The following is a 13310-nucleotide window of genomic DNA, read 5'->3' as shown; positions in this document are numbered from 1 at the left end:
CAAATTTTGAAAGATTTTATGATGTGTATTATATCGCATTCACCTATACTCACAAATAGCAAAATCATTAGTATACTGTTCTCAGTTAATGTCGGAAAACAATAATAGAGCTAGATTGAAGCATAACTAAGTACCTTTATTGCTTCTAACTCACATAACTAACATTCAGTTTGTATCAATTATCAGGACATATTTATTGTCCCATCGGACCGTGTTACATCAAATGTCAATACAGATCACATTAGGTGGTAATGAAACTTGAATATTTCGACTTTACTGAATAGGTATATCAATCTGTAATTATTTTGTATGTATTATTTATTTGATTTCTTCGAGTATATATCTACATACATATCTGAAGATCACTATGACTATATTTTATACTAGCTGACCCGCGCAACTTTGCTTGCGTCACATAAGAAAGAATGGGTCATAATTTTCCCCGTTTTTGTAATATTTTTTCTGGTATTCTGCTCCTATTGGTCGTAGCGTGATGATATATGAGCCTATAGCCTTTCTCGATAAATGGGCTATCAAAAACTGAAAGAATTTTTCAAATCGGACTAGTAGTTACTGAAATTAGCGCGTTCAAACAAACAAACAAACTCTTCAGCTTTATTATATTATTATAGATTACTTTAGTTTAAAAGGAAAATACAATATTTGGTTTCATAGGTAAATTGCACCATAACCATATACGCGATTCAATAAAATGGTATACTCAGATAAACGTAAAAGTAAAATGTGAATTTTTGCTGGCTAAAATGTGGCTAGTAACAGGCATAAATGTACGACCCTCATCAAGACGACCCGATGTCCGTTAGCGTTGTCGCACGTAGATAAGAAGCACTTTTTCATAATACTTTATTCAGGGCTGGAGATTTGGCTCAGTGACAGTGTAATCGTTCGCGTCAGGAGTGAGGTGGGCGCGTTAAGTATTCATGTTAAACCCTTTTGCATCAAGCGGCGCGGGCGCCCGACAACTCCGTGTCAATCCCATTCGGAGAACGTCTGATACATATTTGATGTTCATTAATTTGTCAAGTTCCTGTAATCCACATGAAATGCACGCTTTTATTGTTGTTCACAGCTTTCCTATATCTATTGGTAGAAATTCTTGTTGTAAGTAGATGTAATGAAATGATTTTTCCACGAGTGTATTATTTTTAATTAAGTAATGAAATCATTTCTGATTATTCAGAATACAAATCATAGCAATGCAATACAGTCATTCGAAACTAATCCATATAACTTATCTCACATTCAGTGTGTATTTCAAATTGGCTCAGTAGTAATCTCAGTCGAACAATATTAGTGCATTATATTACCAATGGGAATACAAACCGGGACTCTACATTCTACAAAGAGCCGACAAATTCCAGCTTAATACAAATCACGGTTATATTGTACATGCAGATACTTTTGGAGTTTATCCGTAAAATTACAGCAGCTGTGGCCGGTAATCCCGCTAATATATGCACAACTAAAAGGCAACGCCGCGGAGGCCGCGCGCTATCGGCCCCTCAGGAGCGATCCGCGGACGTCGGGTGACCGGCGCCGGCTCGCCTTCTAAATCATATTTTAAGCCACATTACAATTAACTTTAAAGTTTGCCTGAATTTAGTCAAGCGCCTGTGCCTAAAAGGTAACATTCATCCTACTCTATGTCCGATAAGTCCAACTCTTATAAGGCTCTTCGAGACAAGCTTCTAAATGAAAAAACGGCACAGCAGACAAAGCGTTTTCTTTTTATCTAAGTGTACATAGAGGTAAGTGTTTGGTGTGCATCGTGTTTAGTAAAGTTTAGTGGAGCGGCACGGGGAGAGCGGGCGCGCGGGGCGCCGGCGCCCATTGGCCGCGCCCACGTCCGTGGGTGGAACGAGGAAAATCTAAAACCAGTTTTCCTCGATCTACATTTGAAAAGCTTTTAGCGTCATCTTCCTGTCATTCCGCACATTACCCGCAGTGGAATCGACGAATGCTTTATTTGCGTCTGTCACACAAATGTATGATACGTCAAACGTGATGCTGATTTACTCTAGGGAGTTCTTGAACTGTGTTACGTCTGTTTAGATCCATCAATTATTGTCATCAAACACTTCGATCGTACCACTGCGTGAAAACCACGTTTGTGTTCAAATAACATGTGGGATTTATTTTTGCTGTCTAGAATTATCTGACTACTAATGAATTACACAATTTGGTTTATAATATGTAACATCGACTGCAATACTGTTAGAAAGCTAGTTCAAGGCTTTTCTCCTCGTGATCTAGAAGACGATTTCTAACATTGTGTACGTGAACCTAGCATCTTTAACTAAATGGTTTATAGTGGTATGATAGCCTATTCTTTAAGTTGTAAAGCGAATATAATAGTGATATATTAGTAAGAATGAGGCAACGTTTGAAGAGTATAAAGGGGGAGTGGGTGCAAGTAGGGGGGAGGTCGTGTGGGCGGGGCGGGCAGGCGGGGCGCAGGGTGCCACGCCGAGGTGCTGCGGCCGGGCGCCGCGGCTCGCCCACCGGAGCTCACTTGGCAGTCGCGCCGCACACGCCGCTCTTGGCGCGCGTTCCGTTGCACCACTGCACTCCGAAACATTCACCACGCATCACGAAACTCCGTCGTTAAATTGCTCGACGACAGAACTCGCCTCGGTACTTAAAACCACCTGTAATCGGGAAATAAAGGTGCGTGCCACAAATGATTGTCGCTAATTAAGCCGATCGGCAGCAGGCACCCAAATAATTGGCGTGGAGGAAGCGCACGAAGCGCAGCCCGCGACGGGCGCCCCTTCAATTAGTGGCACCTGTCGGCCACGCGCCGCGCATTAATTCGCACTCGCATAAATGCACCCGCAAAAAATTCCAAAATAAACTGGAACCGATGCACCTGCGGCAATCAGCGGCCGACGCGGACCAGCCTCAGTGCGCAAGTTGGGAGAGCGAACACCTCGGGACGGGAGGCGGCGACGCCGGCCTGGAGCTATGATCATGTTATTCAAGGGCAACAGCAGTAGGCTGGAGCATCTCATCGAGAAGATTCAGGCGAACAAAGAAAACCACGAAGTTACTTCTGAGGATATTAAAGGTCAGCTCTACCTAATATTTACAGTACAGCGCTTTTCTACAATGTTTACTCAGTTATCTTATACAACTGCAAAGAAAATACACCAATAAAATTAGATTTAGCCATTGAATTCAGTTCCTGCTCAAATCAACTTATTTGACGTTGTTAGATATGTTTGGATATTCTTCTCATTTTTTTACTCCTCTACATAGAACGAGTTTTTTTGCAGTTCTGCGACTTCCTCACTGGTATCATACAAGCATATGTTTAGATTGGAGTTTAATAAGTTATTGGTAAAGCAATTACCCCCTACATTTTGTGAATGTAACTGAACTGATGATACTTCAGGGGCTCACAAGGTTTTCCTGAAGGTTAACGAAGGCTGTGGACAATTAACTATGGCCTTCAAACTTTCTTGCCTAAAAATGTCTACACTCAGTCTTTCAGCAATGGTACAGTAAAAAAAGTATTGACTATAAAAATCGCTTCCCTCGCTATTCAAACCTTGATTACATCATTACATTTTTTGCACATATTTTTCTACAGCTGTACTTGTAAGGCATTTATAAAATAGATGTCGGAGACTTAAAATGTATAAAAACAAGGTCATTTTAGGCTTTACCATGTTGGCTTTACCTTTTGAAGAATTGTCTAGTATATACTGTCTACAAATTTGCCTAAGACTAAGTTACGGCCTGAGATTCTATCAGAATAACACACAAAAGACAGTGACAGAATAAAAAGTAGCTTTAAAATAGAAAACCAGTGTCACAATAGTAAAAAATAGAAACTGTTTAACAATGCTAAAGTTAAAGAGAGCAGAGAATTTCGTAAAGAATTACCAATTGGTAATAATGAAAAGAATTTTGCTGAGTAAAAATCAGCCAGCATGCAATCGATTGAATTGCTCCCTTAAATCAAGTCGGCAATCAATATCAACATATAAAATACATGTTTAATCATCAGTATATGCAGTATTAGTGATAGTCCAGTGGTATATATGGTTGCAGGTTCAAACCCTAATCACCACACCAATGACTTGCAAAGTTATATATGTATTAGAAATCATTATCACTTGTTCCAACTGTGAAGGAAAACATCGTGCAGGCATGCAACCCTGCATGCCTGAGAGTTCTTTAGAACTGTTCTTGAAGGTATGCAAACTCCTCAACCCGCAATTGGCAAGCGTGGTGGACTCGAGGCCTAACCCCTCCCTCATAACGGGAGGAGACCCTTGCCAAGCAATGGGGCATTAATGGGATAAATTTTAACATGTATTTTTATCCCGTTGCACAACTTCATTATCAGGTCAATAATGGTCAATATGGTATATGTTTTTTCGATGGCCATTGGTCGTTTTTTTATCGTAGCACATCAAACCCTTCTGAAATAATGCGAAACTATGGGAAGATGTATATACAATAATACATACATATGTACGTTTGTTACTCTTTCACAAAAAAACTACGAGACAGATTTTAATGAAATTTGGTACACCGATAGTTTATAACCTAAATTAACACATTATTGCCCCGGTAAATCTTTTCAAGCCGAAGATCCCGGGCAGAAGCTAGTATTTTTATTACTCTTTTATTATTACTGTACTCATTTGTTACTTATGTACTGTACTTTGTACTTATTACGTGATATGATACAAAAAAGCAAAGATTTTGAAAACAACCCGTTTCAGTCAACGGTTCAGTGGGACATATGACGTACGCATTTGTTATAAAAAGCAAAGGATATGTACACATGCTGATGGGTTGGTAGGAAACGTGCTCATTAACTTTAACACCAAAGGTGGTCATTTCGCCGCATTACCGACACTATGCACTTACGTATAAAAAGTTTTGCGAGCCTATAACTAACTGTAAGAGTAAAAATACACATTACTAGCTTCTTTCTCCTGATTGTATGGAAGAAATCCTCAGTGCAAAATGTAACCTGTGTCAATCAAGGTTTCAAATATCCGCATGCAGAGTTTTATTGATATTAATTAAGAAGATTTTGCTTGAAACAACTCTTCCTGAAGAACTTTTGCGCTTATATAATGTTTAATTTAGTAAGGGTGATCCTAGTAATAATTGATACTACCTACTTCATCATGGAAATGTTTCATTTATACGTTGTATGGCAGGAGTGAGCATTGGCGCTCATCTCTTGTTATAATATTTGTAATAAACACAGTCTTGCCATCGCTAGCGCCTAATTGTCGTACGTTCGTGTCATGAAACCATTTACGGATCCTCATATTATCCAGGTTCTTCTGAAACCCTTTTTTGGTCTTTCTGCCCTGCTACCTAACGCAGACTATATCAAAGTTATTGAAAATTACCAATAGTAAAAAATTCACTAAACACCTTAAAAATTAAACGTGACTATATATCTATGCAAATACGATGCCTACTTTTGTATGTTGTTTGTTCAAAGCACCACCTAATACGAAAGAGGCTTAAATGGTTTCATACAAGTACTTTCATAATGAGGAAAAGAAACTACATCTTCTTTAAAACTTTTGAGTTGGTGACTGTGCAAACAAAAACTTTGCTATTTTCAAATCTTAACAAAATGGTTTCTCTCAAAGTAATTACCACAGTGATTAGTGTCTTAGTTAATGAGTGTAAATCCCATTAGTGTTTACCGAATTCCTAAAAAGTACGCGTTCTAGTAAAAAATAGCAAGGCTGCGGAGGTAAAAAGGTTGTTGTTAAACTGAATTGAATGGACAGAATCTTCTCCGACATTATTATGTTAATCAATTTACTGTCTCACTAACAGACCTTTCGAATAGATTATCAGATTAATTTTCAGAGATACGCGAGATGGGTTTCAGATTGTCAGAGTGCGATTTTCTTTACCCCTTACATGAAGAGGAAAGAAAAATTACAGTCAAATACGCTTATGGAAACGTAATGCATTTATTTTTATACGATCTAGCGACAAGTCTATAATTTGAATTATGTTACGTATCAAAGTTATATGCCGCGATTAATATTTTCGTTTAAAAAATACTGACATTTAAGCATTCAGGCCTCGGTATTCTACATAAACACAAAATACAGGTAAACAGTACGAGTTAAAACCCTCTTCGTCGTTTTCTTTACATTTTGGACAACAAATACACAATTCGCACTTTCCGATATCATTTTACTTCGCTTAAAACATGAAGCTATAATTATATGAAGCAAGTTCATAATAGCGTTAATTACGAGTCCTTCAATACGTAAGTTGATAAAACGCACAACTTGAAAGGTAATATTACGGTCATATGACTTAATTTCTTAATGCACCTGCATTATTCTTGTGATTTGCATTAATTTTACACGTTTGCTTTTATCGCTTGACAATAAAGTCAATAAAAATACTTAAGTTATCCTTAATACTATAATAATATTATCAGACGAACAACATCCGTGGCTCAGTGGGCAAGGTGCGGATTAATTTCCTACACGGAACAAATATTTGTGTTCTTAATCCACAAATAGTTTTGTCGGGTTTGGAAATACTTTGTGCTCTTTGTCTATGAAGTCCCCGTGACACATGATTGGCTATTAGTTCACTATTTGTTAATATAAATCGTCTTAAGATGTGTTTTTTTTTGTAAAAACATTAGTTATAATCGGTCCCTAGGGCCCTTTTCTATAACCTATCCACAATCTACTTAATTTTGTTTCTTTTGCGGTCTCTTGCGATTCAATATTGTCTGGACCTTCTTTCAAATGTTGAACAAAGCTGCAGACGATTTTTTAATTTAGTTCAGTCATGTGGAAAGGTTGAATGAAAGAGGATTAAACCATTTACGCAATGAATAACAATTTACAAATGAATGTAGGTGTCGACAACGTGATCAAACTGGTTACTGATCTTCAAGGAATTTAGGGCCATTATGAAGATTGCTTGCCTGGTGAAGGATCGTATAGAAGTAATTAGGTAGAGACGAATCTTTACATTAATTTTTGCCAAAATAAAAGACTCACTGTGATATGAAATGGTTGTTTGTCATATTTTAAGACCGAGGGATGTTAGGTTTTTGTTTTGCATTATACTGACCAAGTACAGGTTAAGGCACGATTTCAGTAGCGGGACTACTGATTACTCGAGTACCTACTGTCAAGTATCGAGAGATTGACATTTAAAATGTACTGGAAAAATGAATCCTGCGTCGTCCGCTAGGGGCGCTCATCTAATTTTCAAACAAAAATCATCGAAAGCAGTGCTAGCTGGTTGTTTAATGTTTTATGATCGATACTAGTAGAGGACCGGGTTAGAGGAACTTTAAAACCACACATAATTTCTCTTCCCTGATTAAGACAATATATAAATGAGTCAATAGGTATTATAATATTTATCTTCTCATGGTCACAATATCAAACGGGTTTTAGTTCAGTCTAAGTTATGGTCAAGATAATAATCATTTGTGTAGATTTTTATCTTTTTAGAATTAAGTGATGTGAGAACCGGAAGGATATTGTAACATGGATCTTTATCGATTGAATTGCCAAAGATATTGAAGAACGAGGATGTTCTATGACGAATACTTATATTATTAGACAGTGTCTTACTTTCGGTTTGCAATTAATAATGATTAAAAAGAAATGAATTAAATGTTGTTGTGGATCTCACGCTTTGCATTTGTGTATTTTCATTTGTAGATTTAGATTAAATTTGGTAAGATGGTAAGTCTAGGAGAATTCGTGGGCAAATGTAAGTACAACGTTTAAATAAAATGAATTGTAATGAAGTGAATTCGTTAGCAAAACAGTACATCGATTATAAAAAACACTAGTTATCCGTGATTCTACTGACGATAAAATATTATTATGTATTCGATCTCATTCCGAACTATATTTCAAGTAGTTTAAGCAAGCAGAGAAAGTTTTTTTGATTGGATGGATAGTGGCAAAAACAGCGAACTAACAATGTAAAGCTTTTATGGAAAAGCGGTTGTATTGTTGTACAAGTCACGTATGATTTTATCCACTCGTAAGCGTAACCGCAGCAATTAAATCTTAATCAACTCGTTAATCTACGATCCGTGTCGCTGTAATCGCTCTGAAAATACCGACGAACAATCTCAATCAACACTCCACTGATTTAAGCCTACCAGGCTCTATCAGCTGCTTTCATATGTGGTAAAATGTACAACTTTTTTATTTGTCTACATTAGAACAGTAACTGTATTGGTTCGACGCGAAGTGTTCTTTTACAATTGAAATATGGTTGTTCAATGTGCAGTTTTGCGGTGAATGACAGTTTTTTTTATTTCGTTTGTAAAATGGCAATGAATGTTGGCGTTCCGTAAAATTAAACAAAATTTTCTGAACAACCTAAAAAAATGCCTACCGATAAATACTTATGAAGATTATCCCAATCAGAAATATCCACAACTACTTCAGCGTGTCTACAAAATTAAGCGATATTTAAAATCTATCAAGGCTTCGTCTATACCAACGATATGTAGCTGTAGAATTGAGGCTATACTGTACAAATATGATGAGCAGGTAGTCGGACAGGAATTGAATATAAAAAAATATTGATTAACCTCATTAATTTAAAAATATATTTGTAAAATCAAGGTCCATGAGCAATATAAAGTGGTTTGTCGGTTTTCCAAGTCAGCTAGCGATTGGCGTTGATTACCGAGGCGCCGGTTGAGGTGTCTCGTAGACGGCGCAATTAGGAAGTGTGCTTCCGCCGCCCACCGGCGGCCGCGCTCGGCGGCGCCACCGTCACCCGCCGAGGAATTGCTTGCAATCGCTGCTAATTACGGCTATCCTCAGTGACCGGCACATCCACCGCTCGCTACTAAAATTGCACAACTCCCGTTATGAGTGCTGCCCGGCTCCTTGTGATCGCACAGCCTTTTTTATTGCCCTCGTTGCACCTATCATCAGCACAGGCTGTTGTGTTAACCAATTATCGATCATGTACTTGATGGCACTAACATTATGAAATAATGATGTACACCATTATGTTACGGGTGGAAAAAACGGGGTCTTATAATGAAAATGGTACGATGTAATGTACGGGTAATTATAAATAAAACATACTGATTACTCACAGTACTCAAACGCCAATCGGTCTGCAATGTCTTGCTCGTCAACCGATCTACATTCATAAGTGATTAAATTGATCAAGAATCACTTTTATACATTTATCCGGTTTCAAAGACGGTTTGCCTATAGTGTCAGTTGTATAATTACCATGTCCTAATTTACTATATAAAAGGAAGTCTTTAAGCTCAATAAAATAGTGTATTGTAGAGTATCATTATTTTGACCATTAGTTGAAGTCGTTACACACGTCCGGGGCGTGGAGGGAGACAGATTGAAATAAATAGTTCCTCTTATTAAATGCGCCGGGACGGAAGGGAAACAAGTCGTAAAAGAAATGTTATATTGCGAAAAAATTTAATAAATGGCCCTGTCTGTGATAAAATAGCGAGCTATTGCATTAAGTACTTTCTTGGTCAATTAATATATGTGCATAATTTATAGGATAAAATGGATTTGGATTTCATTACATAACATGGCCAACACTTTTATTTATTTACTGCCGCCATCGGAAAATCATTGAGTTTTATTTAAAAACGTTATAAAACATTAATTGTATATGAGACTTGAGACTGATCTAAGTTATGTGACTTTACGTTCCGAAATACAATTTTTTAAGATTGGGCTCTACCTAACTTTCTTCTGTCAGGAGTATAGTTTTACTGTCAAATAAATTGTCATATTACTTGAAATACAAATACTACATATAAACATCAAATTACAATAATAAAAACCACTTTCAAAGTATGGTCTGTGTATCCTTGCGAGTGGTTCTCGTTCGCGCCTTTTGCCTTCCGACATTACTCATCATTTGCGCTGATGCCGCTCATCATCGCGGCCCATTCAATTTGTTTATATTTCACGCCACTCCGAGGTGCTCCCACAGATATATTGCCTCTAGCCCTAACACCGAAATATGGGGCCTTACCGATATTTATGATAGCTTTATCCAGACCTGAGAGATGTGACTGTCTACCGTAATGTGCTTTACACTCTCTATAAAATGTTCCAATATACATTATTATTATTTACTATTTGACAGTAAAAACCTTTGCAAATAAACAAAAGTTAGGTTTATTTTATATTATCTCCTTGTATTTAAAGGAACGGATATTCTTAACGGAATTGGTAGTATGTGTTATTATTTATAACAAATGCCGTATCAAACAAAAACTCTTCACCACACCGAATCAATCACAACAACACTAAATAACCGTCAACCGTCAACAGAAGATTTTCATATTTTTTTGCGTTTTACGCTATGCATAATAAAAAAAGTAAATTGATCATGTCACTCCGTGCATAAGATTAGAATAAAAAAGTAACTCTGGCAAGTAGCACTAATAGTGACATTTAATTGTTAGGAACGATGCGCAATTAAATTATCAAACAAATCGAAATTTACATGTTGAATGAAAGGTTTAGCATGACGAGCTCGAGCTGGCATGCAAGAAATGTATCGATTTTTAAAAAGTATATTGCTGATTCTTCAAAAAAAAAATCGGGAATAATTTGTTGTGACATGCGCATTTTAAAATTTCGTATTGCTAATATTTAATATTTCCATGTCTTTTTAAATTTAGCAATAATGTTCGTATAAAATATTAACTTAATTGTTTAGAGCACCAAGACGGTATCCGTTTAAAGTATCATTCCCCCACTAGCTACGATAGCTATGAATACAATAATGTTACCCTGTTTTTTAATGAATGAAAACATTCGATTTGTCTGGTTTCTGAAAAGTTGGTCAAATCTAGTATTTTCAGGCGGTTTATTTGTCATTGATTGATTACTAAAAACATGTTTATAATGATATGTGCAGAGGCGCTGGGCAGCGTGGGCAGCACGGCGGGCAGCTCTTGGCCGTCATCGACGCCGGAGCCGTCGCCGTCGCCCGCCTCCACGCCCACGTCCGCCGACGCGGCCGACGCCGAGGCCGAGCCGCCCTTCACGCTTGGTGCCACTGAGCACACACCCTATCAATGCCAGTTCTGTGATAAAGCTTTTCCCAGGCTTTCATATCTCAAGAAACATGAACAGGTAAGATACTTCAAATTGAATCAAGTATGTTTAGCATAGCCGAGCGTCTTTCGTAACCGAGTAAAACTAGTCCAAAACACGGTACACTTGAGCGGATAATATAGCACACAGTTGGTCATATCATTTCCATAAAGCGGCGCAGTTAACTGCTTCGCAGACAATACGGCTGCTACGGCAGTCATATCTGTGAATCCAGAGCCCAGTTTCGCCATGCATGCCCTCGCTTCATTAGCAAGTAGATACCCAAAACAGCCCATTTACAGAGCCGGTGCGTAGATATGCATCGCGCTCAGCTTGCACCGCGCACCGTGGCTCGCACTGAGGGCTGTGACGTGCTCGGCCATTATGCCGGTCGTACATCTCGGCTCCTTTGTGTCGCGCCGATCTCGCCGCGTTACGATTACGACACACGCCGAGACAGATCTAGCTGAGATAGGACAAATAGAAACGTCACTTTGCATGCCGCCGCGAGCTGCTCGCCTACATACGGATATAGATCGGCACGTACACACCAAGTGGCAAAACCGTCACCTCGGTCGAAATTAAAATTGGGGAGGTCCGGCCCACGTTTATATTAGATATGAGAGGCGAGCATCTAAAAGGATTTCATTAGATTATCGGTATGCAATTGGCGTCGGTGTTGCGGCTGCGCTGATATGGATCTCCGCATCGCGCAGGCTGTTGCTGGTGGCGGGTGTACGGAGTGCGCGAGTGCCGACAAATGTATCGGGCGATGATCGCGTCGCGGAGTCGCGACAGCAGCGCGGTGACGGCCGGAAATAGGCTCGCGATAACAACTCCCTAGCCTAGCTCGCCACACCTTTATCATCGAACCGCTGCTTGGGAAAGGCGATCATTATAAGAATAAATCAATTACAGAGTCCACGCATACCCGCCATTCGTCTTGTTCTCGTTGCGCCTCCGGAGAAATCGTAAAGCAGTAAAACGTCTCGAAGAAAATATTACTTTAATGCTGAAACACAATTGATAGCTTGAAAGTGTAACAGTTCTTGGCTGTCCAGCTTAATTAACTCGTTCGATACGTATTGTGGTTGATAGAGGTAATCGGGGTCGTAAAACAGTCTAGACCTGTATGGACACACGCAACTAATATACTAGGGCATGGATAAAATTACTTATTGAAATGTTAAGAATGGCTATTAGGTCTAAATTTCTATTTCTTCATCATTATCACGTTATTATTTTGACAAATCGTATACTATGTAGGTTAGTATACATATAAAAACAAAAAAATTAGACCGAGTCAAAAGATTCACATCTTTATTAACAGTAGGTACGAGCACCAACGATGTAGAGCTACTGTTTCGGAGAACTTGTGATTCACGAGAATATTAAGATTTTTTATCATAAAGTCAAACATTTTTCTGCATGCGTAGTGAACGAACACAGTAAGGAATAAGAATAATCCAGCCAGACAAAAATAATACATTTTAAATTCTATGTTAAGTTTTTATATTTTTGCGAGTTAAAATAACTTCAATCGTTGATTATATAGTCATTCATGAAGTAGAAATCTTATTGAGTTATAAAACAGATTGTGATAGTGGAGTAGAGTGAGTAGAGTGCAAGCGGTGGCTGACCTCGGGGGCTGGCCGGAGCTGGTCATGTGAACCGACGATATCACGCTGTCATTTTATCTGAGAAAGTCGCCCAGTAGCCGCTCGGTGCCCATTCCCAAGCTTTTATTGGCTATCATGTTCACCTCAAACTAGTTTAAAATGTTCTTGGTGCGCTTTACTCAGAAAACTTAAAACATTAGGGATATAATGTCGGCCGGTCTCACGGTATTTGTTAGCAGTTTAAATTACGAGCATACCATTTGCGTGTCTTTTTATCATAAGCATTGTGTGGTGTCGTGGTGGGAGGAGCACGCGGCGCATCAGCAGGGCTCCACGGTGCACCCAGCGGCCGGGCTCCCGCGGAGACACTACGTACATTCGCTTATTGAATTCTCGCACGAAGCATCATCATGACGGAGGGCAATAGTTTGTAAAAATAATTCAAAACATAGCGAATGAAGTTGTTATATCCACCATTTATCGCAAACAATAATATTAGCTTAACGCGGTTAAGTGCAGATTCACAAAAAGACAACAGAAAGGATTAATAGATAGTCAATCTCGTTATCGT

General features: G+C 38.5%; 1 protein-coding gene across 3 annotated transcripts in view; it reads left to right on the top strand.

Moving 5' to 3' along the window:
• Positions 1–13310, top strand: part of L (zinc finger protein Lobe) — a 57894-nt gene that overhangs the window by 37316 nt on the left and 7268 nt on the right. For 2 of the 3 annotated variants that reach the window (XM_076116958.1, XM_076116950.1), the window contains exon 5: positions 10942–11159. In XM_076116958.1, coding sequence (XP_075973073.1) covers positions 10942–11159 — 218 coding nt within the window. Of the gene's footprint in view, positions 1–2549; positions 3089–10941; positions 11160–13310 lie in introns of those variants that run through there. The other variant, XM_076116964.1, reaches the window with a different exon arrangement.

The sequence above is a fragment of the Anticarsia gemmatalis genome, chromosome 1 (genome assembly GCF_050436995.1).
Source record: "Anticarsia gemmatalis isolate Benzon Research Colony breed Stoneville strain chromosome 1, ilAntGemm2 primary, whole genome shotgun sequence".
In the NCBI taxonomy this organism is placed as follows: Eukaryota; Metazoa; Arthropoda; class Insecta; order Lepidoptera; family Erebidae; genus Anticarsia; species Anticarsia gemmatalis.
This window is presented reverse-complemented; position numbering and strand designations above follow the sequence as displayed.